The sequence below is a fragment of the Ambystoma mexicanum genome, chromosome 10, assembly GCF_040938575.1.
Source record: "Ambystoma mexicanum isolate Mex_15411 chromosome 10, UKY_AmexF1_1, whole genome shotgun sequence".
Lineage (NCBI taxonomy): Eukaryota > Metazoa > Chordata > Amphibia > Caudata > Ambystomatidae > Ambystoma > Ambystoma mexicanum.
This window is the reverse complement of record NC_090932.1, coordinates 1,542,407,988-1,542,432,149: the sequence shown is the minus strand read 5'-3', so window position 1 is coordinate 1,542,432,149 and position 24,162 is coordinate 1,542,407,988. Positions and strand designations below refer to the sequence as shown.

Sequence of the window (24,162 nt, the reverse complement as noted above, 5' to 3'; positions counted from 1 at the left end):
AGAATAAAAGCAGGGCCAGAGAACAGCACTATTTGACATCTCGATTTGTGGGGGAGGCGGGACTTCTCTGAGCTGCCCCTGCTTAGTTTGGTCTCACAGTAGCAAACTTATTTCAGTAGCAACATAAAATCAAGACCTCCCCCAACCCTCTGTAAATTATATCAAAGGCCTTGTCGTTGTCCTGGAAAGCAACAACGCCCACCCCCTCTAATTGGACAACATTTCTCAAATAAAATATTCAGGATCAGAGAATGGTCCATAGTTGAGAAACCACTCCGATACCCTGCTTTGTAGGGGTATAGATCAGAATTACTTTCCGCCCAGTCTTCAACTCTGTTCAATAAGCATTCATTTGTAAAAAAAAAAAAAAAAGTTTGCTAGGAATGTCCAAAAGCGTGATTGGACGCTAACAGTGAAGGTCATTGATCGAGCGCTTCCAAAATATTCAAACAATTATGGCTTTTTTCCACGAGCAAGGGACTACCTTGGAGCTAGAGATTGTGTTTAAATGTTTTTCAAGAATGGTAACCCACCAGATAGAACTCCATGGTAAGTAGTCTGACCGTAAACCATCCGGTCCAGCTACCTTTCCCCTCAGGGGAACTTCTAAACATGCCACATGGAAAAATAAAGCATGGGAAGGAATCTCAACAAGTCTAAGGTGAACAAAGGCTTGCATGACCATATTAGACTAGAAAGGTACCTTTGAGCCGCTCCAAAAGCTTGTCAATGTCATAGGTTAGCCATTTATAACAGTCAGGCAACATTATGCCAAGTTTTAGGCCCTCTCTGACAGCACATCCATCAAGTATGTCAATCCATAAGATGCTCCATACTGGAGAACCCATTACAAATAAGGCAGCAGCACCACAGTTCCATACAACTAATTTGTGAAGTCTGAATTATTCTACCCATCCTGCACAGGTTTAGTCCATGTAGTTCTACCCTTTCACTTTTGTCTGTTTCAGTACCCACCTTGGTAAAAGTAGTAAAAGGGCGAGTTACTCCATGGTCTGGTGCTAGTTGTGGCCTCTGGTTCCTGGTGCGTGGAATCAGCTGAATTGTCTTCGCCAGCAATGTCTTCTATTGCAATGCCCATGCCAATCGCCTCCCCAGTTGATGGGTCATTTAATGAAATTGGTTCCTGCAAGAGCTGTGATGACTCCCCAAGATGAGAGATTGCTGTTCCCTCCACCGTTTCTATGGTTTCTTCAAAGGCAGATAAGTACTGTACAACAAGCTAAGAAGGGAAAAGAAAATGGCAACTTAAATATATGCATCATAATGTAACAACAAAACCTACACGAAAGTGAAAAACCAGTCCGTTGTTCACAGGGAAGCAGTAAAAATAAATAAAACCTCACAAAACAATAAATCAGGTCTTACAACATGACCTTCCTGGGAAGGGGCAAAAAACAAATGCCCTACCTAGAATGTCTAAGGCAGGTCTAGAACTCAATTCTCGTGTGCCCCCTTACAGTTTCTCAGTGGGCAGAGAACAGAAGCACAAAAATGGAAGGTGCCCTACCATATACTTGGTTTAATTGTGTAGCACTGTTCTGATGGCCCCAATCTAGTTCCATGAACAGTCTAAAAATTATACTTTCTGCTTCACATACTAGTTAGGACAGTTTTTCTAAATTCTAAGGTCTTCCTAAAACGAAACCTGAGGCAATACAGAAACTCCTCTCCTAGTATTAGACTGTACCATCTGAGATTTGTTAGCAGGACAGAGCAGCCAGGCTTCAGGGAGAGGGCTATAGCAAGGTACCAAAAAATGGTAGCATCCATATGGCCCGTAGAAACACTGATGCACTTGGTTATTGTACAAATAATGGTTTATTTGATATACATGATGGCAAAGAAATCTGACAAGGTAAATGCTGTATCTTAAGTCAAACAATTAGGAAAACCAACACAATACTATGGTATGCAAACCAAAGTATAACCTTTTTTAGAGCAGTAATATGCATTTCAAGGTGCGATAACCCCAATGATACATATTTAGAATATGTAATCTGCTATTCATGGGACTTAAAGCCTAATTAAACTTAGAATACAGTAAGTAATTCAAGGGCAGCAGACCCGAATAGTCTTAACCTATAGTGTTATTCAGTTTCAAGAATCACCTAGTCCTTGGCCGAGCCTTGTCCTTGGCCTCAAGCCCAGGGACCGTATCTCTCCAGGACTGAAATCCCTACACTGGCTCCCAGTGGCTGCGAAGATTAAGTTCAAAACCCTCTGCATTGTCCACAAGGCCTTCTGGGGCCTTGGGCCAAAATACCTTCAACTCTCTCTTCCTAAATATCTCCCTTCTCGAGCTCTTCGCTCATCCGCATCCAACTCCCTCAGGGTCAGCCGCTTCTCCAAGCAACGAGTTGGGGGTAGATCTCTCTCCGCAGCAGGGGCCTCCCTCTGGAACGGCCTTCCTGCCTCCCTAAAACCTGAGAACCATCTCCGGTTCCGGAAGCACCTCAAAACCTTCCTCTTTGCCTCCGCTTTCACTCCCCCTCTCCCCTACGAATATTACTGAAACTGCACTGAATATGCAACTGGGCCACTCACCGATCTCGGTCCTTGGCCCAGCCACTCTCCCCTGCACTTACTCTCTGCCTACCCTGGCCTAGTAGGATCGTTGTCCGTCTCCCCTCTGTCCCCCCCCCCCGCCTCGTCGCACCTTGAAACACATGTGTATAGGCGCGTTACAAATATACCAAGACACTTACAAATATATACCTTGCAACATATGTAATTTATTCGTTGATTAGGAATGGGTACAGTTACATTAGGATTACGTTACAGAACTCTGATCAAACAGTAAAATAACACCTTTCAGAGGGGCAGTCAGCTACTCATGGATAGTTAAGAACTCAGTAAGAGATAAAAGTGCACTAAGCAGTTCAAGTTAAGCAAAACCCAAAATACACTTTTAGAATGACAAACAGCTATTTAAGGCGAGTAAACCCTATTGTTAAGCTTTTACACATTCAGTTTCAGAATAATAAAATACCAAGGGCAAAACACAATTCGGAGATAATAACCCCTTATACTTTTCAAAGGGGCAACAAGCAACTCAAAGTTAAGTAAGAACTTCAGGACACTTTGTAACGTATTCTGTTTAGGAATCAAAGTTACACGCCAACACATTTACAAGCAAGTACTTAAGATCTTTTCAAGACAAGCTTATATTCCATCCATATTCTAGGGCATGAGAGCTCAGAGGCAGAAGAGGGATCCTAGTGGTCTAGGATCCAACAGTAGGCAGGGCAGGATGAGCCTTGTATGCAGGAAAGTCAGAGTTCGATGATATTGCTGTCAGCAAGTATGTACAGACTTCTAAGTTAGTAGAAAGTGTTCAGGGACTTGGAGAAGGCACACTATATGCCTTCCGCCGTTAGGCCTCGGCGAACGGTATAGGCGAAGTCCTAAAGACATCACCCACTCAACCACACAGGATCGCCACAAGACATCAGATAAATATTACTCAAGCAAACCGTATCTCAGCAAAGAAGAGCTTCAGGGCAGACGCCTTCAGGATGCAGCAGCACAGGACCTGGTCCCTGGATTCTTGGTCTGGTGACGAAAGACAGACACTGGATGGGAACCTGCAGCAACAGTCAACAGAAGAGGCCCCCAACAAAGGAATCGTCAATGCTTCTTGGGGCTCCGTGGTTTTGGCACCGTTTTACAGGAAGCAGATTAACAGATATCGCTGGCCGAATTCTAATCATTCTCTGTCCAGCACTCTGGTGAGGGAACTTCAGGGATTCGAATAGTGTCTTTGGAGGTCCAGCAGGAGTCCAAAGTTTCAGCACAAATCAGACTTTGGAAGACGATACACAGCCCTCAGGCTCGAGGTCCCCTGGTATTGGCGGTTTGAGGCCCAGCAAGGTTGCAGCACGCAAAGGGTTGGCTCGTTTAGCAAGTCGGCTCAAAACTAGGGAGTCTCACTGTTAGGACAGTTTTTCTAAAGTCCAACTAAGGGCTTCATAAAACCACATCTTTTAGTATCGTAGAAAGTCAGGCTTATCTTAAGAGGGAGAGGGCTGTAGCTTGGTAGAAAGAAATTGTAGCATACATATGGTTCAAAGAAACATGGATACACCAAGTATTATAAAAAGAATGGGTTATTTTAAACACAGTAGGCCAAGATACATTTTGGGGAAGTAAGTATTATTCACATATCAAACAATTATAAAAACCGAGTGAGAATGCTTATGGTTTGCAGACCAAAGTATAATCTTATTTTTGGAGGGCTTGCCAAGATAGCTACCATTGTGTGAGCTCCCTGCTCGCCCATGACAAATCCAGTAAACATGTGCTTCTGACTGGAGAGGCGTGAATCAGCGTGTGCCATAGTGTGAGGGTCCCCCGCACCTCATTGATTCCGATTGCTAATGGTGCAACAATAGTGCTTTCCCTCCTCTTCCTCCGAAGCCCAGCGACCATTCGATGCTGCAGACTCAAGTGGACACTACAGATACGCAATGTGTCCCTGTGGGGCGGGGGTGCACAGTCAGGCCGACAAGATCCGCTTAGGAGAGCACCACCAGGAGTGAGGTGGACATGGACGCCCTGTGGAACAGAGACTACTGGTAGGAGAGCGCTGAAGAGCCTGGCCCAGAATAGACCTCTTTGCAAGGGAAGGCGACCCAACTGGCAGCTCACTCCAGCAGCAGAGCACCTGTATACTGCTGTGTGCAGCACTGATACACAGCTACTTGGGCATAAACCGAGAGGCTGTTCTCCGCAGGGAGGGTTGCACATTGCGTGGCGAGTCAGGGCCTACATATGGAGAGCTGCACTTTGGGGCACGTTGCTAGAGCTCACTGATCGTGGCGCTTAGCTGTGTTACCCACGCATTTTCTTTGCGTACATTTGATACTTGGCTTATTCTCAGAGGGCTCTCACTGGGGTCACCTGGAAGTCTTAGGTGGTGACACCCATTGCTGAGCATTGCCACAGGCTGAGCTGTATGCGCCTACTGTTACTGGGGCTGTACCTCCCCCCACTACAAGCGCCCTGCCACGATGGACAAACCCGATAGGAATCAGAACATTTTTTCAACTCTCACCAAGGGCAAACAATCTACAAGGGTAAAGATGGAGACAGACTCTGCAGCAGATCCGCATTCTAGCGCCTTCTCAGGCGCCTTGCAGGAAATCAAAGCCATGCTCTCACATCTACAGGCGGGCATTCGCTCACGGGATAGATACTGACCTGCAAGGTTGATCACACATAGGTTAGATTACAGGCTGGACGAGGACAAAACCCATCTCTCCACGGTTGAGGATGAAGCCTCGTCAACCTCCATAAAAGTGGCCCAAATGAAAAAATCTATAGAATCGATGGAGAAACAGGAGGACCTGTAATAGAGATCCCGTCGGAACAACCTTCAGATCGTGGGGGTCCCAGAGTCGGCGGACTCTGGCTCAATAGAATTGGGCAGTGTTTACGGTGGAGCAAGCTCACCGTATACCAGGAGCGAAACATTCAGTAACTGGTGCACCACACCCAGGCATATTATTCCAAGATTGCTCAATTGCAGGAATAGGGACTTTTGCTCTGCCACGCTCTAGAGAACAAGGCACTCTCACATACAAAGGAGACTAAGTGCGACTATTCCCAGACCTCTCCAACAAGGTCCAGGCGTCCAGAAGAACATTCATAGAAGTCAAGAGACTCAGAGCAAAGGGTTTAAAATATGCTATGTCGTTTCCCTCAAGGCTCTGGTTTGAGCACAATGGAAGGGCATTGTTTTTTCACCAGAGGCGGCGTGTGATTTTTTTTGGATTAGTCTAGCGGCACCAAGACTCCGAACAGGAAGAACCATGGTAGTCCTTGGGACAAGGACCTTGACTTATTTGCATGCATTATCCAAATTGGCAGATGTCAAGGAGTGATTTCATCATATGGGTGGGGGTGGCTGGGACTCGGATGGTCCTCATGCATATGCCCAGAATGCTATGTGGGGTGATATGGGGGGGGGGGGGGTCATAACTGGCAGGCTGGGGTTGCTGGTGAAGGTGGGTGTGGGGGTGTCCAGGGAGAGTTTGAGGTTGGTTGGTTTCTTTTTTTGTTGATTCAGATGGCAAGTTTTCAATACAAAAGATGGTCATATGTTAAACTCCTTTTTTGGGTCTCTACCTGCTTGAAAGGTTTGAGTAGTCTTGTTAGGCACGTTCAAGTCAGTGACAATCCGGGAGACTGTCCTAGCAGGGGGCCGGGGGTGGGAGAAGTATGGCTAATGGGTCATTAGGCGTGACATGGAATGTTTGTGGCCTTAATTATCCCTCCAAGGCCCGAAGATGGATACTATATTTACAAAGGCACCAAGTGGATACAGAGTTTTTAACAGGAAACTCATTTAGCCCCCCAGTGGAATCATGATTTGCTAAATCATGGGGATGCCATAGATACTTCTCCTATTCTAGCTACTCCAGAGGGGTGTGCATTGGTTCAGGGAACAGTAGGTTTTTGTCTTGTGGAAGTTGTGAAGGATGCCGAAGGTAGACCGCTGGTTGTCAATGGGGTAATAAGTGGTCAATTATTATGCTGGCCATCTACTGCGGTCCTAACTCCGAATTGCTGGAGACATTGGGAGTGGATTGAAAGGCAACTGCTGAGATTTTTCCAAAGTGTGAGTTTTTGGGCAGGAGACTTTAATCCTGTGATGGACCCTCACATAGAAAGAGCGGAAAAACACTTAGACCGTTCTCTAAATCCACAGACGTTACAGCACATTTGCACTACCTGTGTATTTAGTGATGTTCAGAGGGAACGCCACCCTACTGAGAGGGGCTATACGTTTAGGTCAGCGGCTCACCAATAGGCATCTCAGTTGGATTACTTTTTGGTGTCAGAAGGGGAACATGGGATCCGGGGGGGTAACGGATGGTGTAATATTGGCCCACACATTGTCAGATCCTGCTCCGGTGACGAGAAGGGTGGTTATACTTGGTAAAGCATGACAGAGGCCCCAGGGCTTTTTAAAACAATAGTCTGATAGGTTTAAAGAGGCCACCCAGGGAAGAATCCATGCCTTTGAGGAAAATGATGGCTCTGCAGCCTCTGAATCGATATTGTGTCACGCGTTCAAGTGCGTCATCCGAGGGGAATGCATAGCGAAAGAAGCAGGCCTGCTTACAACTATGACTGAGCTGGTGACCAGTGAGGCCCAGATTCGAGAGGCGCGGAATTGAACCACCCTCCCAATCCTGTTAAACGGGCTCAGTTACATAAAGAACCAGAGGCCATCCGTGAGGCGGCTAATAAAGAAGTGACGTTTTTGAAGAGGCAGATGTCAGTCCAGCAATATGGCGAGGGTCAACGCCCGCGAAAGTTACTGGCTCATGTGGCATGGGTTGACGCTCCCAAGGCCCATATTACTGCCATCAGGAGCAAAGACTGAGTATCTCAGATATGGAGATCACTCAGGCTTTAGAGGAGTTCTGCACAACCCTCTATTCCTCCCAAAACAGCCACATCTCCGGAGTCATTGGAGGAGTTTCTTGATTAGGTGGCACTTTATTGGTTTGATCCAGGTGAGCAGGAGTGGCTGGGCAGCCCTATCACACTACAGGAAGTTCACGGTGTCATCCGTGCACTGCCTTCAGGTAAAGCACCAGGCCAAGACAGCTGACACTTTTTATAAGGCCTTTGCAGCGAGTCTGGTGCCATACCTTTCATGGGTGTTTAGGAAAGCACTGCTGGACGGTACCAAAGACAATGAGGGAGGTGGTGGTCACTCCTTTTGAAGCCGGGGAAAGTGGCCGACTAATGCACCTCCTGTAGGCAGATATTGATAATACAGTTCTGGCATGAATTCTGGCTTCTAGGTTGTCCCCCCTGATGACAAAATGTGTGTGAGCAGATCAGGTGGGTTTCAAACCGGAGAGATCCACCTCCTATGGTCTTTGCAGGATGTTCAGCCTTTTCTCAGCAATTAACCAACAACCCGTAGTAGCTGCCTTGTTAAACACTGAGACGCGGTTGGACTCTCAAGAGTCACTTTCTTTTCACAGTACTGAGATGTATGGGAGTTGGTATCTCTTTGGTGTCCCTGTTGTATACTGCCTCGGTGGCACAATTACGAGTTAACTGACAACTTTCTGGGCCAATCAACTTGGGAACGGGAACGAAAAAGGGTGGCCACCTATACCCTGCAAACCAACCCCCCACCGATTTATGTCTCTGGCTATCGAGCCCTTCGCTGAATTAATCAGGGATCGACACATTCAGTGGGAGGCCCAATTGTTTACGCATAAGCTTGTGATCTAGCTATATGCAGATGACATGGTGTTGTAGGTTTCAGACACTGTTAACTTGGCACCCATAATTGCAGATGTTCTTGCATTTCGGACATTTTCTGGCTTAATGTTAGGTAAGAATTGGTATAGTCACACTGTGCGAGACTACACATCTGCTTGGTATTAGGTAACCCACCTTTTGGTATAGGTCTGTACTACACAAGTTGGTAGTGTGACTGAGCAGCCACGCCTATCTCAAGAGGGGTAAATTGAGCTGTAGCAATGAAATCCCTAAATACAAGTAGCCAAGTAACACTTGCATTCAAGGTTATAAATAGGTATTTAACAACAATTTTTAAATAAGCATTCTTTAAAAAGGCAAATCCCGTAACAGTATATCACACTAGTTATATTTTGCTAACTCTGCAGTTGCAGTAAGGAAATGTTTACGGAAGGAAAAAGGTTAAATAGGTTCTCAGTATATGTGAGACCACTTGAATCTTCCAATGAAATCTAGGCCAGTCTTTCCCAGCAACAGTATAAAACAAGTTACCACCCATGAGGGACAAACAATAGCAAAGACAATGGGCTAGAAGATTTGAACCAGTCTATGGAGCGGAGGCACTTAGAATCAATGTCTTGCACAAAATTAGAGCATTTGTTAGAAAATCACTTGTACGGTCACAAGCTGTTAAGCCTGTTGGAATCAACTCTAAAAGTAAGCCACTGCAATACCAAACTAAGAAAAGCACTGCTAAAAGACAATGAGGTAAGTACCCCAAGCCTCAACAGTACCTCTGGTTTGAAGAGTGGCCCAACTGGATCCTGTCCAGTTACAGCAGTGCAGACCCCGTGTTCCTAAGCCTCTGTTGTGGGGACAAGAGCGAGGACGTCTGAAGGGCTCCTCGGCCGGTAGTTGGGAGGTCATCGGCAGCTATGGGCTCTTTTCGGTTCAGCTGCACTTTTTGCGGTTTCAGCGCTTAGTTAATAGCACTGTTGCAAATCTTGGATACCAGATGGGTTTCCTACACTCCTTGGGTCCTGCACTGTGGTAAGGTGACTTTTGAACTCTGGTCGTCCTGCTTCTGGAGGGTCTTTAGGAGACTCCTGGAGCTTAGACGTTGCACTCTACTATGGATTTCTCAATCCTTGGCATTCTGTTCTTGGAGCAGCGCAGAACAGCCAGTCAGGGAAGCTGGTCCAGTAGAGTTTGCTGGGGGTTAGTTGGTCCCACTAACCCAAGGGAAGAAGAAGTCCCTTACGGAGCTTCTCTGTCGAATTGAAAAAGGAGTTTCTGCAAAGCAGCAGGGCTTCACCGGGCAACGCAAAGGTCCAGGAGGCTGCAGCAAGCTTCGTTAACGGTTCCTTTGTCGGGTATTTCTCCCAGTGGTAGGTAGACTGCCTCTAGCCCCAAACCCTTGCCTTTTAAGCAGCTTTCTCCCATTCATGCACAGCCAAGGCTGTCAATCACACAGCAGGGTGGCTGGCTGTCCTAAAAGAACAGCCAGCCAATCTGGACTGGTTGCATTCAGGCACTCCTAGAGACAAAGGACAGGGGAGTTTCGGGAACCTCACACATCCTGCCTTTCCAGACACACTGGAGCCAGAGGCAGGTTTCAGGGCTGAAGCCCGCCAAAGGCAAAATGAACAAAGGGCTCAAACCTGGCTCCACGCACAGAGTAAATCCCAAGAGATCTCTCTCAAACAGAAAATAGCGAAAAAAGATGATCAGGGCCATTTTGACAAAATGATCACCCATGGGTGCTGTACTGCAGCGGAGGATTTAGCCTGCGGTTGAAAAGCACAATGGTAGGAAACAAACTGCCACCAGCCATTTAAAGTAGTGAGGGTAACAAATGTTACATGAGAGAGTAGGATAAGGGGCTAGTAGTTAACAATCCCCACCCCCCACATAAAATGGTGGGTGCTGGCCCTACAAAAGAGAAAAGGTAAAGTCAATTTCACTTTACTAGTCTTAGGAACAGTAGTTCAAACAAGAAAAGGTATTTAAACCTTATGAGAAATCTAAAAGAATTTCGCTGCGACACCGTTAGGACTGTTTTTCTGCTACAACTTCATCCAGACCATTCAACCGAGGCAGTACAAAACTCCACTCTTAGTATAAGACTGTACCACCCGAGTACATGGTAGCATAGACAGAGCAGCCAGGCTGATTTTATGAGGGAGAGGGCTGTAGAATCATTACAAAAGAAATTGTAATACAAATGGTCCAAAGGAGCACTGAGCCTACCTGTATTTAAATAAATCCTTTATTTTCACATACATGTCATATAAATCTATGGGTAAATAAGCACTAACATTATATGAAATCACAATTACAAAACACTATCCTTTAAGGTACACAGACCAAAGTATAAACCTCATTTGGAAGAAGTCAAAACCTTTCATTATAGGTCACACCCATTCTTGGGGAGTAAAAACCAATGGTTACTTTCACAATTACATTCAGTAATGCAAGGGCAGTAGACCCTACCAGTTGTACAGTGACTCTGTACAAATCACATAGGTAAACTGGACAATATACTTTTTGTGAATAATGGAACACTTATTATAGGTACAGTAAAAACCTCTAATTACTTTTATGATAAAACAGTTCTACTAGGCGAGTAAAACCTAAGGATGTAATATTCAATTACAGGTGCTTTTGACATCAGAGAAACAGACTGAGATAAGCAGTAACTCTGGTAACTTATTTTTGGATGGGGGCGTGGCTAAGGAGCCATGTAACAGGACGTTGACAACATGACAACAAGCTCCTGATGATCCTTCAGTAATCCTGGCAGAAGACTAGCACGGAGATCCTTGGTTAAGGAAATAATGAGAATGGGCCCGTGAAATGTCATGGCACAGATGGTGACATTTTAATGCAGATTGCCAACGCGGTTCTTGTGCTATTCAGTGAAAGAAGTTTTGAGGCGGATCGAGTGCAGCGAACCCCAACAACAGCAGACGGCCCAGAACAAAGACTACCTGAGAGGCGGACCCCCGAAGCCTGGCTCTCGACGGTGAACACCAAAGGAAACTAATGTGCACAAGTGGTTTTATGCAGCGGCACCTTAAGTGGCAGCTTCATAGGACCATCTGGAGCAGCAGAGCCGGGTGGCATGAGGGTCTGAGGACATAGTGTCCTCAGCGAGCAAAGCAGCTGCGATGTAAATGCATGTGGAACGAACCGTAGTGGGGGCCTAACGGAATACACCCGAGAGACAGTGCGTTTCGCATCACAGAGCAGTCCGTGCCCGAATTAAGCTCTGTGGAACCCAACCGCGGTGGCGAAAAGTTGCACAGCCGAGTAAGCTCAACAGCCCAGCAGTCTGGATTACATATGGGCACTACTAGAATCAAGAGGCAGCAGAAGCACTGAGGAAGCATTCGGTACGTGGTGGGACAGAGCGTTTCGGACCCCCGCACTATACCCATAGATGCAAGCCCCACAGGAAGAATACAAGCAGCCTAAGCAGCGCCGTGCTGTGATAAACATACAGAGCCTGTAAATGAACTGAAAAATCGCTTGGAAGTAGGGGCACAGAGCACACTAGGAGCGGTGTACAAATAGAAGACGCCCACAATAAAAAGTAAGCCAAAGAAGCAAGGTCTTCATTTAAGCACACACGAAGTGGAGAAACAACACCAGGAGACACGGTACAGAGCCATAACCTTAAGGGCTGCAATCAATGTGCAAAGTTGGAGGCGTGGGGCTTTCCCGAAGGCTTAAGACTGTGGGAATGTGAAGGGTGAACGGAGGGAGTCTGCCACATAAGCAGCAAGCCACAAACACAATAAGGCTAACTGTGGCTGGCAGGGGGGGCGGGGCGTGGCTACAAGGCCATGAAGAAGAACCCTGCATTGATCTGGACTGAAAGTGCACATGGAATGGCCTGTGATATATAAAAAGACGGGTGAATCACAGAGGATAGGGTGACAAGGAGAACTTGTATACACTGGTATCTCGCATAAATACCGGGCCGCCCAAACAAAACAGTACAGGAGGAGAGGTGACGGGATCCTTCAAAAGGCAGCATGGGCCAGCAGGCCAGCGGAAATAAGGCAGCAGATCGTCACATACGGAGGAACCCCCACTGATCCCAGAAGGGGGAAGAGAATAAGCAACCAGGAACTGTCCCACCGGAAGCCTCGAACACCAGCAATAAGGGGTCTACAGTCAACCAGAAGAATAGCAGTGCCATAAGGACATAAGACTCAGAGGGACGAGCCAACAGGCAGGCAGCAGAGACTATGGCGCAAGAGAGTGGCAAGACAAAGGTAAAGCAACCAACGATGGATATCTTCACTAAACCATCACAATCCCCGGCCATGACAGCACAAGCGAAAAGTGACCCACAGTACACGTCGGCCCCGCCACGGGAGGATCAGTTGATCCTGCAGGCCATCACGGTAATGAAATCCTTGTGGACCACAACGACAGCGGATCTCAAAGCGGCACTGGAATTCAAGATCGCTGCGCTGGGCATGGATGTTAACCTTCTGCAACAAGACGTCAGGAAGCTGGCGCAGCGAACAAGTACTGTCGAGAGCTCGGTGAAGAACACAGAGGTCAGCACTACCAACACTGAGAGGTCCACATACTGAAACAAGTACACAATTTGGAGGACCGAGCGGAAGAGGCAGAAGGGTGTGCGAGATGCAACAACATCCGCGTGGCGGGTCTGCCAGAAAGAGAAGAAGGACCAGACCCCATTGCCTACGTCGAAAATATACTGAACCAAGAAATTGGGGCTGGCAAGCTCTTCCAAGGGTTTGCGGTCGACCGTGCGCAGAGAGCCCTAACAAGGAGACCGCAACCGGGAGCCCCCCACCAGCAATCATTGCAAAGATTTTAAATTAGAGACAGGGAAAAGATCCTGGAATTTTTTTCGAAAGGCGGAACAATAACCCAAGTGACAGCGACTGTCAGTGTATCCTGTACCATGCTGGTGCAGAGACAACGCTTTAGCTATGTTGCAGTGAAGAGGCTACTAGGGGCGACGGGATTTAAATACATGCTGTTGTATCCCGCGAAGCTAAAGATCATACACAAGGGCAACGCAAGAATCACCTCCCAGGTGTCGAGGGCAGGAGCCCCCACCTACATCGGCAGCGGATACATTGCCCATGCCATGCCGTGCACATGCTATCTAGGGGCCCTTCTCCTGTGATTAGCTGCCCCCTGCTGCTCAACCCACTCATTTGGTGAGGTTTGCCCCATACCTGGCCACTTCACACCTGGCAGCCCGGGTCCCGCGCCTGCATCCGTGCCGACATTCATTTCGGAAACAAAATGTCGGGCGCGATGCGGCGCCACAACGAGGCTGGCTTCCTTATGGTTGCTAAGCAACCCATTGTTTGAAATAGCGCCGAGATCTGCCGGCAGGCAGAAGAGCCGGCCCACCGAAGGCCATCTAAGGCCCTGTTTGCACGGTGCCGTCCTGTATGCTGCCCCTCATCTTCACCCATCAGACCTATATTATGAACGTGTTGCAATCCAGCAGTCGTTCCTCCTGCCTCGTGCTGTACCCTTTGGTCGCCATTAGACCACACCTGACCTTTGCTGAGCCCTGTGTTGCACCATTCGGTCGCCAGTAGACCACATCCGACCTATGCTGAGCCCTGTGTTGTACCCTATGGTCGCCAGTAAACAACATCTGACCTATTCTGTGCCCTATGGTCGCCATTAGACTGCATTCTCCCGCCACTGCAACTGGAAGGATGCCATACCTAGCATTAGTCCTCTGTATCATGGCTACAGTCACACAGGTTGTCCCTAGCAGTTAAGATCACATCAGTCACCAACACCTACCTCAAACTTCATCCAACTCACTACTAACGCTATGCAACCTAATCTCTCCACATTCTGCAAGGCCGAAGAAACAATATTCTATGCCTCCCTACCTTGTACCACTTCCAATAGAAGCAACAGACTCCGCGCAAGACTAGCCAAACTGCATGAACCACTGAGAAGAGCCCTTCCAGCCTCCAACCTCAAAACCAACTACAAACCTAGTCCACGATTGCCCAGCCACTCTAAATGGCCTACTCAAACATCTACCTTGAATGTGAACACCATCCAGCTTAATAACCTCCAACCTAAAGCTTGCCCCACTGTAGACAAACCCATCCGAGATAACAAAACTCCTGAGGACCCCCCTCTCAAGGGAGCACTCCTTAATGCTAGATCACTAGTCGCTCACGCTACGGATATCGCCGATTTAATAACGGAAGGGAACCTGGATTATCTTGCAATTACGGAAACTTGGCTCCATAATGCAGCAGGCCCTGCCCTCATGCTAGCTGTCCCCGACGGCTACACCATAATCAGACAAGACCGTGATAATGCAGGAGGTGGCGGCATTGCGATTATTTCTAAAACGGCTCTTGGTCTCAGACTAGCCCCTACCCAGCTTCTACAATCATGTGAAACCCTCACTGCCAAAATGCAGATAAACAAGTCGCAATCCATTACCATACACCTTATATACAGACCACTCGGCCCTCTTGGTACCTTTGAGGAAGACTTGTATAATATAATTATGAACAACCTGAAACCTACCACGCAACTACTTATATTAGGTGACTTCAACTTAGGATTTAACGACCAAACGGACAAAAATGCCACAGAAATAGCTAATACGATCAAAGCACTAGGCCTTACCCAAAAAGTCACTACACCCACCCACCTTAAAGGGAGAATATTGGACTGGGTAGCGGCCCTTAACTGTTCTGCCACTATCACTTCCATCCTGCCTTTAGCATGGACAGACCATTCTCTGATTTCCTTTCACTTATCCACTATCAGACCCACTCCACTGGCTCGACCACGAGCGCCACCATGCCCAACCAGAAGCAATAAACGTATCACGGTAGAAAAAATCATCCCTGCCATACTGCCTACTCTCAACGCACTGCCTGATAATCTCGACCCCAGCAGCCTAGTTCAGGAATTTAACATTATGCTCACCACATTGGATAAAATTGCTCCCATCAAACTCAGACCGAGCAAACCCATAGCCCACCTAAACAAGTGGTTCACCCCACAACTCGAAGACCTTCGCACCTTAAAGAACAAAAGTGAAACAAATTGGAGACTATGCCCCTCTAGTGGGAATAAAGCCAAATTAACTGCACTCTCCTCACAGTACAAAAAGGAAATCTGCCAAGCAAAACGCGACTCCTACGACGAACGTATTGCTAATTCAAACTCAAGCATGAAAGAACTCTTCTGCATACTTAAAGAACTTGAGTCCCCCATTGCTATCCGGACGTCTGCACCAAGGAAAAATCCTGGTGTACAGATATCCAACAAGCCTTAGCGCATAAAATTGACACTTCAGAATAAAATTCAAATAAAAAAAGAAGGCTCTAAACCTACAGCATTCGCCTAACACTCTCCTGCCCAACGAGCCACCACCGGCACATAATGCCACATTCCACTTCTCTAAAATGTCCATCCTAGAGGTAGAAAAAATTATCCTATCATTGAAGCCCTCAAGCTGTAAAGGTGATATCTGCCCTGCACAGCTAATAAAAGACGCTGCTAGAGAACTCTCCCCATTTATAGCCAAATTGATAAATGCCTCATTTGCTACAAGTACTATACCTGCCAACCTCAAGCAATCCTGGGTGCTACCACTCAAGAAACAGACACTTGATCCCCTCATCCCTACTAACTACCGGCCTATTACCACGGTCCCTTTTTTACTAAAAATACTGGATAAGGCCGCCTACACTCAAATTCAGAAGCATTTAGAATTGCACATACTCCTGGGCAACAGACAATCTGGCTTCCGTCCACTGCACGGAACTGAGACTGCCCTAATTGACCTTAAGTCCCAGATAAACTAGGAGACACAAAGGTAGGACAGTGCTCCTGCTTCTACTCGACCTCTCCGCTGCATTCGCCCTGGTCAACCACAAGGTCCTATGTCGGCACCTTGACTCTGCAGCTCACTTCTCCACGGACGCTATCAAGTGGATAGAGTCCTCCTTGAGTGAGAGGACCACGAGTCTCTTCTCCCCCTCAGCATCAGCCGATCCTACACCTATCCTTTGTGGTTTTCCCCAAGGATCCTGCATCTCGCCCACCCTCTACAACATCTTCACTAAGCCACTGTTCGATGATCTGGACCGGCTGGCTATCACCTACACTAACTATGCAGATGATACTCAGATTCCCCTACCACTTTCTGGGGATTACGGTACGGACATGGGCCTAGTGAACAAAGTTTACCTTATCATCCAAGCATGGATGGCCACACACGGTCTATGCTTGAACAATAAGACTGAACTAATAATATTGGGCTCGCAGGCCAACATTAAAAAACTAGGTCAAGAATATTCATCTTTCAATATTGACGGCAATACTATTAAAGTCTCCAAGGATGTAAAAACCTTGGGATTCTACTTGGACTCCACACTATCCTTTGAAAGCAGGTCAAATCCCTTGCTACGGCTTACACATGCAAACTTCTTAGAGCTGGTAAACCGTTCCTCTCTGACAATAGTTGTCTGATCCTGGCTAGAGCTCTTATACTCTAGAATTGACTATTGCAATGCCCTCTACATTGGGGCTAACAATTCCACCATTCATAAGCTCCAAACGCTACATAATAATGCCTTAAGAGCAGCCCTTGGCATAAATAAGAAAACCCACATTTCTGCCTTGAGACGTCAACACAAATGGCGCTCCACATCCAATAAAATACTTCTAAAAACACTCTTTGACACACAAAGCCTTGAACAATGCGGCCCCTAGTCACCTTATAGACAAACTTCAGAGCAGAACGTCTCTCAGACCCACTAGAAGTGGGAACACCAATTGCCTAAATATCCCCAAATACAAACTTACCACCATCGGGGGTAATGGCGTCACTGTTAAGGCAGCCAAAAGCTGGAATGCACTGCCCCAGGAGTTGAGAGCTGACCAACCATATCCACTCTTCAGGAAAAACCTAATAAAACATATCACTGCCACCAATCCTTAGCTTCCCATCACCTTCTCTCCTGAGGACACTATCCTGCAATTATGAAACAGTATATCTTGCTATATTCTTTCCTTATGTAAATACTGCAGTCTATGTATATGTAACCATATAAAATGTATATCCTTAGTGCATGTACCCTTGCTTCAGTCCTATTGATCATATGGTATATATCCTGTAATCATGCAAAATTGGTCATCTTGCTATTTGTAAATTCTGTAACCTGTGTATACGCAACCATGTAAGCCTTGCATTTCCTTGTTGTTGCGCCCTTTTACTTACGAGTCTGGTGCGCTTAAATGAATAAACAAACGCACACTTCTTCGATGACCCAGAGGAGGCGACAAACCGGCTGAATACCCAGGGTTGCCCGGACGACGAAAAGGAGTCGGAGCGAGGCGGACAGGATAAGTGAACCTACGCTATACCAGTAACTCTAGCTTTAAGGGGGACGGTAGCGGGAAATTTAATGTAGCCACATGGGTCTGCCAATAATGTGTAGGCACTAGAGATTTAAAATTTCAACATAAGGACTTGTATGGACTGCAATATAGTGGCTTAAACCTTCAACTAAGTGTGTCTAATGCATGATGAGCTATTGTTTACTGGGAGTATCACAGTCGGAGCACGACCTGCCCCCAATAGTTACAGTAGTCGGATCGCCACTAGGGCGATAAACACCCCCCCCCCCCCCTGCTGTGCACACCTAGTATCGGCAGTAGCCAAGAAAGGAGCAAGATGTGGGATAGCCTGAGATCCAGGGATGGACCTGGGCATCAGTTGGGGATTGGGTGAAGGGGGGGAGGGGGGGGCAGTTAGAATGGGTTGAGCAGGGGGAGGGGTAAAAGTTGGAGAGTTTGTAGTGGTGTTTTTTGGGGCACGAACTTAAACCCAAGCGCTGAAGCGCCTTCTACAGTGGACAAGTAAGGGGCGGGATGGGCATGAATAAGGGATGGGAGACCTCCAGATAATAACCTGGAATGTCAGGGGACTCAACAGCTATCTGAAAAGAAATAAGATCATGTCAAAAAATAGACATAGCCTTACTGCAAGAAACTCATCTCACAAGAGAAAAACAAAGGACGATAGAGAAAAAATGGAAGGGGACCACTGTTGGAGCAACGTATTCAGCTTATGCCAGAGGGGTGGTCACTTGGGTCGTGCCACACGTGCCCCTTCAGTTAATGCAGTCCACAGTAGACTCAGATGGAAGAATGGTTGCCATGCGTGGAATGCTGGAGAATAGAGAATTGCGTATTATCAACACATAAGCCCCAAACCAGCATACAGTGGCCTACTTCAAGACTCTGTACAGTAAAGTTAGTCAGTACATAGGAGGCACGGTCATATGGGGAGGGGATTTCAACTGTACGCTAGACCCCAGAGTGGACAGATCAGATAGGAAACTAGACAGACCTACCCCGGCAGCCAAAACCCTGAGAACCCTGCTCAGCGATCTTCAGCTAGTAGATATATGGAGGCACCACCGCCCAGAGGATAGGCATTACTCTCATTACTCCGCCCCACACAACCTGTATACACGATTAGATTATGTGTTTGACAACCCGGAACTTACCGGGGAGTTAGTGAGCTTGGAATATAAAGCAAGGGTCTTATCGGACCATTCACCCTTGATCTTAACGTGGCAACACCAGCCCCCCAGAGCCAAGATTCCAACCTGGCGGCTTAGGGCTGAGGCACTGACGGATACAGGGTCCAGAGAGGACTCAAGACAGGAGATGATAGAATATAAATGAGTAAATGGGGCACCTCACAGGAAGATGCCGAAGCTATGCGCCAATTGCAACAAGCATGCAGGGTACACTGGCAGAGACTATGCAACTTAAACAAGAAATACGTAGAAAGACAACACGCTGGAGAGATCAGCCGGGTAGGCTGTTGGCATGGCTATACAAACAGGAGACGCCTAGATCAGTGAGAAGGGAAGTGAGTGGTCAAATAGTGAATACCCAAGAGAGCGTAAATGAGGGATTCCTTCAATTCTATCAACACCTATACGAAGATGCAGGAGACGCGGATGATAACGAGATGAGGGAGATACTGGAGGACATCGGGCTACCCAAACTGAGTGCTGAAGAGAAAGAGCCTAGATGCCTCTATTACATTGTAGGAGTTAGAAATGGTGGTCAGACAATTACCTACTGGTAAAGCCCCAGGAACGGATGTGCTCCCTAGTGAGTTTTATAAAACATAGGTCGGAGGTGCTCCACCCACTGCTGGCAATGTTAAACGAAGCCTTTGAGATCGGGATACTACCAGAATCCCTGAGAGAGGCAATAATCATCCCGCTTCTCAAACCAAATAAGCCTAGCATAGATTGTGGGTCGTACAGACCACTGTCCATGTTGAACCAAGATAGTAAAATACTCACGGCGGTGTTAGTAAACAGACTCAGACAGGTTATAAGCAAACTGATGCATCATGATCAGACAGGATGTTCCGTGTAGGAGTATAGCTGATAACCACAGACGGCTCCATCACGTCATGGAACAGACTGAAAGAGATGCAAACGAGGTCGAGGTCGCAATTGTCTCACTAGACGTGGTGAAAGCCTTCGATTCGGTAAGGTGGCCATGGCTGATGAAGGCCATGAAGGCCATGAAGGCCGTGAAGTAATATGGAATGGGACCTGGGTACGTGGTGGGTGAAGCGGTTGTACAGCTTGTTTCTTGCTAGTCAAAACAGGTGCGATCATCTCGGACAAATGGCAGCTCAGTAGGGGCACTAGACAGGGCTGTCCGTGGTCTCTGATGCTGTATATCTTCGCACTGGAACCCCTAGCGATATATTTGAGGAAACAATATGAAGAGATAGGGGGTGCACACTTTGGAGGGGCAGCAACTAATATCACTAAGCAGACAACATGTTGTACCTGAGGTATCCTGAAGAAAACCTGCAATACATCCTCGAAGTAATGGAACGATTTGAATCATTCTCGGGCATTACGTCAACCCCAAGAAGTTATGCATATTCCCCTTAGGGAGATATAAAGGTATTGCGCAGGATACCTTACCGGTACTATGAATACCCAGGGAGACTAGCGCGTTCAGATACCTGGGAATTGATATTTACCATGAGATAGAAGAGGAACATAAACATAACACAGAGAAGGCAGTAGTTAACATTGAAAGCAGTATGAAGTTCTGGGCTAAACTCCCCCTGGCTATGATGGAAAGGGCGGCACTGTTGAAAATGGTTGTATTGCCTAGGCTGTTACTTTTTTTATGAATATCCCATACATGCTTCCCAAACGCTTTTTTAATAAACTACAGAGCCTGTGTAGGTTTCTTCTGGCACAATACTAGAAATAGGATTGCCCTATGGAAGTTACAAAATGCGTATGAGAGAGGGGTTATGAAAATGCCTAACTTTGAGATATACCATATGGCCGGGCAACTACAGTACGTGGCCAAATGGTTAGCTGAAGACAACAGCAGAGTCCAGACTGCTCAGGTCAGAATGCGCACCCTTCTTTCTGAAAGAATTGATATGGCTGCCCAAATCAGAGCTCAAAGGGCGCTCAAAGCCGTTAGAATTGGGGTGGAGGGCATGGCACAAGGGATGCCAGGCCATGGGGAACCCGACTGTCCCCCCCTGCCCCACCTCCAAGTGCCGCTAAAGGGAGTGGATGCACAACTAAGAAAGACAATACGCAGATACTGGGAACCGGTGGGCATAGGAACTCTGGGAGATGTGTGGTGGGATTTGAGGGCACTGGAATTTACCCTGGGCAGTCCATTACCTACACTAGGCTGGTAAGGCAGATAAGAGCCACATGGTCCGAAATAGTACTAAAAGACAATATGACATCTCAGAGGGAGGGCATGAGGTATCCGGATTTAAGAATTGGTAATGTCCAGGGTGGGGAAAAGAGGTATCCCAGTTGAGATGGGAGTGGGAAGAGGGTGCGGGAGAACACATACAGGACGGGCAATGGAAAAGGCACAGGAATAAGGCACCTCTGACTGAGCCTTGAGTGTCCGCCCACCACCGGGGAGAGCAGGAGCTTTGCCCGCACACTCCTGTGCACCCGCGCTGCAGGAGCAGCCTCATCTCTTCACTTTTTGCTGTCCGTGAAGCGGTAAGCTCTGGGCTTTATTTACAGCCACCCTTAGCCGCTTCCTACTGTGTTGTGCCCCTCAGATTGCGAGTACTGCACTATTTTCGTCATCACTTCCTACACACTTTGATGCAATTCATCTGCAAAGTGCATTAAGTCATCAGCATTATTTAGGATCTGACACAAAAATCGCCATTGCCCACGACGAGGTGCAATCCTCCTTAAGATGGCCGCCGGACCCATCACCAAACCATCTACATCCGACGACTGCCTCTGACCTCACTGCCACGCCAGGATTGGCTGCAGCTTCCCTTTTCACCCAATCGAAACTCGCCGGCAGGCGAGAGCAGGCCCAGGACAAAGGCACAGGAATAAGGCACCTCTGACTGAGCGTGCCGTGCTCCAAGCTGCTCAAGGTCTTAGCTCTATCGCGGCGCTTTCCTGATCCAGCCTGCAAGACCCTTTGTTACGGTGAGACATTCCTTTCCCAGCCAATGCACTCAATCAAAACTTTGCTATTTTGCGCCGTGAGTATTACCGTGAGCAGGGACATCTCGCGCACCCCCCCCCCACCCGCGCTTGCATACATATGCTCAGTTACTTGCATGTTTGATCTTGCTCGCCAATCCGCTCACAATCAACGCGCGCGCAGCCTATTGCCCATCCGGCCATTCGTCCTCGAACTAGATTTGCATAAGTCTCTGGCAATGACTCAACGTCCTATGCATCATCCGTCACCAGTTTCAATGCTCCGCTCCAGCCATTGTATATCGTATACCTGCACTATGCGATCATTATAACCTTTTTTGCTCGAACCTTCACGTTTAGTATTATCACTCTAGCCCATAACGTGTAAGTTATGAGTGCCCTCCTCGTTTGCCCACACCCGTTTTGGAGCTAGTAAAATAGTACTCCAATGCTGAAACAGCCTATTCTTACATTGTGATAAACTGTAAAACTAACCCACTCACTTTGCGCAAGCCACTTGCTTCCACATATGAGGCTTATGGTGTCTACTTGCCTCAACCTAGACCACAACCGACCACACTTGATTGTGTTATGCCTTTTGGTCGCTAACAGACCACTCTTGATGCGTTGTGCATTTTGGTCGCCAATAGTCCTCACTTGATGACCTGCGCTGTGCCTTTTGGTTGCCTACAGACCACACTGGATTGTGCTGTGCCTAGACCACACCTGCAACTCCTGTCTACTAGCAGCGCTACCCACAACATGTATTGGTGCCTAACTACTCTCCTCCACCTACTGTACATTACACCAGACGCTGGACCAGTCAACCTTACCCACACTCCAACCAAGACACATACACCAATACTCGCATGGTAACCATTACCCTCACTTCGTGGCCTAGCACCATGACACCTGCAAACCCGTACTTGGATGATCCAGCACTTTGGATACGCCACTTCGCCACCAGACCTACTCCAAACCAACCTTGTACTACTGCTCAAAGAAACAGATCGATTTCGCCCACCTCTCCATTCTCTCACTACCCTAGCATTTTAACCAGAAACTCTAGATTAAGAGCCAGTCTGTGGGCTAAAAAACCCAACTGCACACCTACAGTAGTAGTAAACACCTACTGCATATGAACCACAACCTTACCAACTCGGCCATTCACTTAGACAAGTCAGCCCACATCCTTTTGCATGACCAACTCATTCCACCAGAAAAAATCCCTGCAAAAGACAAATGCATTAAAGCAGCCTTGGTGAATGCTAGGTCTCTCCCTGCCCATGCTCTGGACATCGCTGACTTTATAACTCATGAAAAGCTCGATCTCCTTGCAGTCACGGAAACCTGGCTTAATGCTGCCTCCGGTCCTTCCTTGGCCGTTGCCATACCTAATGATTATGCCATTATTAGATGCGACAGAAACACCACTCAGACGAAGGGAGGTGGACTCGCCCTTATATGCAGAAATACCTTTGACATTAAAGTCATCCAAGACGCTCAAATCCTTCTGCTGAATCTCTGTCCATCAAACTGCCTTCATCACCTAACCACACAGCAACAATGCACCTTATTTATCGACCACCAGGTCCCATCTCGTCTTTTATTGAGGACATTGCATCACTCATAACCACAGACACTAAACCTAATTCACAAACCATCCTACTTGGGGATTTTAATCTTGGTTTTAACGACCAAGAACACTAACGCCCATGATCTAGCCAAAACATTATCTGACCTGGGTCACACCCACATTATTCATGAGCCGACTCATATCAAAGAACAAGTTACTTCTTACCTTGTAACGTTCTTTCGATGGGATGTTCCTCCGACGTATTCCTCATCTTAGATACCTCTTTCCAGCTTTGCTGGCCTCGGAAATTTTTTCTCTAGAGGGCGCTGCGCGTCGACGTCCGCCGAGTCGATGTCCCTCGACAGCCGCCGTATCGACGTCATCCTGCCTATAAAGGCCGCGTGCAGGGTCCGTTGCTCAGTTCCGTTTTGTAGCCTACAATAATTCTTTCTGGACTAGACTAATCACCCTGATGGAGCGTAAGCTGCAACAAGGGACGTAGTACTGCGGGGATGGATGGGAGGGTCGATAAGGAATACGTCGGAGGAGCATCCCATCGAAAGAACGTTATAAGGTAAGAAGTAACTTGTTCTTCGAAGGGATTGTGTCCTCCGACGTATTCCTTATCTTAGATAGGCTCCCATAGCAGTATTCTGTTATTGGAGGTGGGAGTACTGACTTCATGCTTCCTCTTATTGATGAACAGAGTGCAATAATGCCCTTCCAAACCTAGTTTCCTGACTGGAGGAGGAATCCAAGTTGTAAAACCGTGTAAAGGTATGGACGGACGAC

The 24,162-nt window shown here is 47.3% G+C and overlaps 1 protein-coding gene across 2 annotated transcripts in view; it reads right to left on the bottom strand.

Moving 5' to 3' along the window:
* The window catches only part of RNF10 (ring finger protein 10), a 776,216-nt gene that overhangs the window by 480,201 nt on the left and 271,853 nt on the right, over positions 1 to 24,162 (bottom strand). For both annotated transcript variants that reach the window (XM_069619770.1, XM_069619769.1), the window contains one exon: positions 976 to 1,240. In XM_069619770.1, the coding sequence (XP_069475871.1) occupies positions 976 to 1,240 (265 nt within the window). The remainder of the gene's footprint in view (positions 1 to 975; positions 1,241 to 24,162) is intronic.